This window comes from Capricornis sumatraensis, chromosome 3, assembly GCF_032405125.1.
Source record: "Capricornis sumatraensis isolate serow.1 chromosome 3, serow.2, whole genome shotgun sequence".
NCBI classification, from domain to species: Eukaryota; Metazoa; Chordata; class Mammalia; order Artiodactyla; family Bovidae; genus Capricornis; species Capricornis sumatraensis.
Genome location: NC_091071.1, coordinates 33,004,329 through 33,010,690, shown reverse-complemented (window position 1 = coordinate 33,010,690; position 6,362 = coordinate 33,004,329). Strand labels below are relative to the sequence as shown.

The following is a 6,362-nucleotide window of genomic DNA, read 5'->3' as shown; positions in this document are numbered from 1 at the left end:
TCTCACAAACATAAGGAAAAGTGAAAGAAGCCAGACGCTGCTGCTGCTGCTGCCACTACTACTACTAAATTACTTCTGTCGTTTCCAACTCTATGCAACCCCATAGACCGCAGCCCACCAGGCTCCCCCGTCCCTGGGATTCTACAGGCAAGAACACAGGAGTGGGTTGCCATTTCCTTCTCCAATGCATGAAAGTGAAAAGTCAAAGTGAAGTTGCTCAGTTGTATCCGACTCTTCGCGACCCCAGGGACTGCAGCCCACCAGACTCCTCCGTCCATGAGATTTTCCAGGCAAGAGTACTGGAGTGGGGTGCCATTGCCTTCTCTGAAGCCAGACACTAAAAAGTGCTTATTATGTAATTTCATTTATATAAAATATAAAAAGTGGCTTAAATTCATCTATGCTGTTAGATTGCAGGCTACTGATCACCCCTGGGAGACGGGGAGCCAGTGACTAGAAGGAGAAGTATGAGGGGACTTCTGGGGGACTGGAATTATTATTTTTTTTATTCTTTTATTTCTATAACCTTTTTAAAGAGTAGTTTTAGACTCACAGCACAATTAAGAGGAAAATAACAGATTTCTCCTAGATCCCTTGCCCCATACTTGTATAACCTCCACCATTATGAACATCCCCTACCAGAGTGTGGTGTATTTGTTGTAATTGATAAACCTATGACACATTGTCTTTTTGATCTAGATTCTAGTTAAAGGAGTGTATTCAGTTTGTGAAAATTCTTTTAACTGTGTACACATGATATGTGCACTTTTCTGTGGTACTATACTCAGTAAAAAAGTTTGGAAAAGAAAAAAACAACAACAAACCCCCCCCCACACACACAAAAAAAGAATTAAAAATTAATCAACCTTGCTCTAGAAAAGACTTGGTTTCTCCATTTTTTCTATGGTGAATATTACAAAAACTGTATTCATATAGAGGCGGTCAAATATATAGTCAAATAGGGAAAGTAGAATTCTATCTTGTATCAGGCCCTTAATTAATGAAACTGTACTATTTTCTGATTTTTAAGTATGCATGACAGGTTTTTTAAATTTGAATTTATGCTTTTTTTTTTCGTTTAACTAAGATTCACTCAGCCTTCAGGTCTCAAAAATCCTGGAATTGTTCCTGATCAAATGATATTCTGAATGAAAAGAATATATATAGTCAATGAAAGCTTCAAGTAAGAAAATAGATAATAAAGATAAATCAAAAAATTATTCAGGTAGCTTTGACTGGGTTGCTAAGTTGTGTCCAAGTCTCTGCCATCCCATGGACCTTACCCCACCTCACTGGGTTATTTGTACCTTGAAAGGTCATATTGAGTTTACTAATTGTGCTCTGTAGTTTGTTAGGTAACTTATCTACCATGTAGTACATAGTTTGTTTTGTTTATATTTACCTTGTAATTTGACAGTTTTCTTCTAAACCATTTACCTATCTATGGTTTAGATTGGACTTAAGGTGAATACTTAATGTGAATAACGAGAAATACAGATAAATACTGTTTTTCTCTGTTATGTAGTAGATTTTTATTCAACAGAAATAATTCAGGATTAAGAATGTATTGAAACCTAACTTTGGTTTTCTTATTTGAACTAGGATCATGTTGTGTATCTTAGTGTTCATTTCATACTGATAACTATAGGGAATCAGTTCTTGTAATACCATTAATTTGGAAATTGGAATATTAGGAAAGCTTTAATAAAGGTGCCACGTGATACAGAAAACAGAATATTCCATACAAAACATGGTTTATCTGTTTTTATGAAAAAATGTTTTAAGTATGGCCTGCTTGGATTATTTAAATTAGAACTCAATGGTTGTAGTAGTGAGCTGTCATAATAAAAAGTGGCCTTATAAATGATCAGACTTAGTATCAAATAAAGGTTTACTGGCAGTATAAATTTTGACTTTATATTAATTATCAGTGACACAGATGAAAATGGATATAATTTTCAATAAACATAATTATCTAAATCTGGCACATAGTCTCAACATTATTTTAATATTGTAAATAAGTGTTAGCTTTTGTCTGTTAGAGAAATGCATTCAAATATGGTATTTTACATTCCAGGATATGAAAGATGGCAAGTCCAGATAGAAGTAAACGGAAGATTTTAAAAGCCAAGAAAACAATGCCTGTAAGTTGCCGGAAGCAAGTAGAGATCCTGAATAAGTCAAGGAATGTTGAAGCACTAAAAACAGCGGCAATTGAGAATAATATATCAAGTGATAATCAGAATTCAAGTACTGATGTCATAAGTAGCAAATGTAGACATTCTGAAAATGATGCTTCCTCACTGAACTCCATCAGAAATTCAGTATGTGAACCAAAAAGTAAAGAATTTTCTCAGAATTTAATAAAACCACTAGAAATTATTGATTCAGAAGCAAGATTGGAATACACAGAAGAACAAGTTGTGTACCCTTATGAAAAGCCAAGTAAAACAGTAGCATTTCCTGGGAAACTCTTTATACACGAGGCAAAAGATTCACAGAATACTTATGAAAATCATTTTGAATGTCAGGCAAGTGTAACAAGATCCTTTTTTGAACATAAAGAAGATTGTAATCTGAAATCCATTTGCCATTTATCCAGTGTATTGAGTGGTATAGTTCAAATTCCAAAGTCTACAAAAACAAATACCTTGGATGATAAGAGAATTGACAAGATAGTTTCCTATTTAGAAGCAAATTCCAGTGCTGAATTATATGATAAAAAGCAAAGTGACATTTTAATTTTCAGTTCAGATGACCCTTTTGTGCCTGCTGATAAAATACCTAAATTGGTGAATTCAGTCATTTCAAGTAACTGTGCTGATGACATTTTGAAAAGTGAAGAATCCTATAGGACCTGTCTTTCCAGCATTTTAAGTTGTGAAAATATAGACGCAAAGTGGCTGTCCTCACTTGACACTGATAGTAATAACAGTAAGTGAATACTTGTGTATCTCTTGGAGAAATTAAAATAGTTACTTTGCTTGGGGGAATTTCATTATCTCAGATATAGATACAGTAGAATCCTTACAGACAGGAAAACAGTAAATGATGACAATAATTATTTCAGAGTATCTTGTTTCTGAACCATTCTTGGCAGTGGTGGGGAATGGTATCCTCTGTCTCCAACGGGAAGTAAGTTCTGACAAAGAAGGAATCAGTCACTTTCCTTTGGAAGTACAACAGGATTAAAAGGTGGTTTATAGAGATTGTTTGCTTCATTGACACCTTTTCTGTTTTTGGAGTTTTATTAATAAGAAGGCTAGTTGAGAGAGTGGGTTTTTAAAATAGTTGATGAACCCATTTCTTTCCGTAGAATTGACCTATATATTATATGTCAAGTATAAGTTGATAGATAATAAGCATACATATGCATACAGGTTTGTGTGTATGTAGTGTAAGAAATACAAATAATTAACCAATGAAGTTTTAGGATTATAAAATCATTAAAATAGCAGAAGTTTATTAAAAGTAGAGTGTTTTATAGCTTGATGAAATACAAGAAAAGATTTCATAGGAAAAATATATTTGTTTTCTTGTCTAGGCTACAGAATAATCATTTAACAAGGTGAATTTTAAATTGCTTAGAAGTAATAGTAGCGTCACCTAAAACTAATGTAAGACCACTCAACTATAAATAGAAGATCTAATGCTATAATTTATTCAGTTATTATTATTATTAAATAAGCATTAAATGTATATTAAGTAAGATGGGAGGAAAGTATATCCCAGACGAGTACTAAGTTTTTTTTTTTTAATTTGTTGGAATTTTTTATACAATTACATTTTCTAAAAAATGCTCCATGGTCACATTTTAGTTTTTAAATTTGCTTAGGGGTCCCTAAATTAGAAAATCCTCCTGTTTCTTTCATTAGAACGAAAATTTTTATCTCTGATCTTTTCATCTTCCCAAGGCCATAATCAAAAGAAGAGGATGTTTTCAGAAAACAAAGAAAATGTTAAGCGTGTGAAAACTTCAGAACAAATTAATGAAAATATTTCTTTAGCTCTGGAAAAGCAAACAGCTTTGCTGGAACAGGTAAAATATTGGGCTTAAATATTTGCTTCAGAAGCTTACTTTTTAAAAGATAGTAAAAGTTAATTGATCTACACAGTGAGTACAGATAACGTCCATGATGAAGGACTGGTACATGAAGACTGAATTAGCAGGTGGAGGTATTAGGAAAAAATAATTGTTTACATCACATCTCTGCTGCTGCTGCTAAGTCACTTCAGTCGTGTCCGACTCTGTGCGACCCCATAGACGGCAGCCTACCAGGCTCCCCCGTCCCTGGGATTCTCCAAGCAAGAACACTGGAGTGGGTTGCCATTTCCTTCTCCAATGCATGAAAGTGAAAAGTGAAAGTGAAGTCGCTCAGTCATGTCTGACCCTCAGCGACCTCATGGACTGCAGCCTACCAGGCTCCTCCGCCCATGGGATTTTCCAGGCAAGAGTACTGGAGTGGGGTGCCATTGCCTTCTCCACATCACATCTCTAGATCCTTGAAAATGGTCCTTTACAGAGAAGCCTACAGAATCATGTGAAGGGAGAGAGCTGTGGTATTAGTAGAGAATAGGCTTTTCAGTCAGTATTTTGCTCAAATCTTTCAAGTCAGATACTACATGACCTTGAGTTTCATTCTGTCTCTTTTGTACTGGTCATGGGATTCTTTGATCTCCAGCTATAGCTGTTTGTTATCACAGTTGATACTTCATAGAGTCAGGGAGCTCAGACATTCATTGTAAAGTCCTGCTACATTTGGGTTCACTTGCTGTCATTTCCAAGTTTGTACCAATAATGTTGCATTATCTGACATTTTGCTTTTCTGGCATCATTAAATGCACTTTTTCTTTTCTTTTTGGTCTATTTCATCTCATTGTATTACAGTTTCTATACATGTCTGATTTACTCTGAGTTTGAGTACAATGAGCTTCAAATTTAGTAGGTCCTGTATCAGGACTTGTTTTGATGGTCATGTTTGCTATTTTATTACCACTGAAATGCTACAACTAAAAGTCATTATGTGATTAATGTCTGTCATTAGCTATAATGGATCACAGTGTCTCAATCCAAACTATCCTACTGTTTCAGAAACAAAAATACCACTGTTTCTAACACAGGCCATTACAATTACATAGTTACGTATTATATGAATATAGATTTGCATAATAAATGGAAACCTTTTGAAAGACTCAAACAGAATCAGCTTAAAAGGTGAGGCAACACTTTCGCCCTTTCTACCTCTTACTTTCTTCTGCAAGGCAAAGAAGACATTAAAAAGTAAGTATTCTGCTGTTTGCAAGAATGAGGTAGCAGAATTATGTTAAGCATGCATGTGTGTGTGTGTGTACGTGCATATGTGCATGCATGCTTAATCTCAAATCGTACCCAACCGTTTGTAGCTCCATGGGTTGTAGCCCACCAGGCTCCTCTGTCCATGGGATTTCCCAGGCAAGAATACTGAAATGAGTTGCCATTTCCTATTCTGGGGATCTTCCTGACCCAGGGATCCAACCCATGTCTTTTGCATGGATATAGCTTAAGAGGTTGGGGATTGCAGATGTGTTATTCCCAGTGAGTTAGTAGCTGAATTCAGTAATAAGTTCTGATGTGGACATATAAAGACAAAATTTATTCTTTAAACATTTTAATTCTTCTGGCATGGAAAAATCAGTTTCATTCACTGCTGTTATCTGCCTCACAAAATAGTTGGTCCACATTGACGCAGAATATGGTCCTTTTCCATTGAGGTTTAGAGAATGCAGTTTGTTATCCTCCTGAGCCATTACCACCAGAAGTTTCTTGCATTGTCCAGACACAAAGGTTTTTAGCTAATTCCTTTTATCTGTCTCCTGGTAACTAATTCTAACTCACTTGATATTTTAATTCCTGTCTAAACAGTTGACTCTCTAAACCACATCTGTTTTCCTTGTTTGAATCCCAGTGGAATAGGGCTTCCCATTCTGACATTGTTCTTTCCTACTGAGAGAGTCCGAAAGCTGTTGACTCATCTTTTGAGGTTTCGAAAGGATCTTGTCCTAGTGTATTCCAATTAAATTACTGAAGTAGACGGGGTTTTCTTCTGAACTCTAAGTTATTCACCCTATGCACCATTGTAGAAGGTTGAGTCAGATACATAATTGCCAGTCTTTTTCTAATATTTAGGCCACTTTGCCTGCCATATGCAAATTGTAGCTAAAACTTCATCTGGATTCCATAGTTTTAGTCACATTACCATCGGTAGAAGACATTTATGAGGTATTTGGTGGAGGTTATTGTGCCTTCTTCTATATGAAGAATGTCACCACTAAGTGAGAACGAATCTCTCTGCTACACCATAGGAATCATGCCTTAATGGGCA

At 35.4% G+C, this 6,362-nt stretch overlaps 1 protein-coding gene across 2 annotated transcripts in view; it reads left to right on the top strand.

The window, feature by feature from the left end:
* Positions 1-2,087: 2,087 nt before the first annotated feature.
* Positions 2,088-6,362, top strand: part of ATF7IP2 (activating transcription factor 7 interacting protein 2) — a 50,138-nt gene continuing 45,863 nt past the window's right edge. For both annotated transcript variants that reach the window (XM_068969447.1, XM_068969448.1), the window contains exons 1-2: positions 2,088-2,934; positions 3,915-4,039. In XM_068969447.1, coding sequence (XP_068825548.1) covers positions 2,088-2,934; positions 3,915-4,039 — 972 coding nt within the window. The remainder of the gene's footprint in view (positions 2,935-3,914; positions 4,040-6,362) is intronic.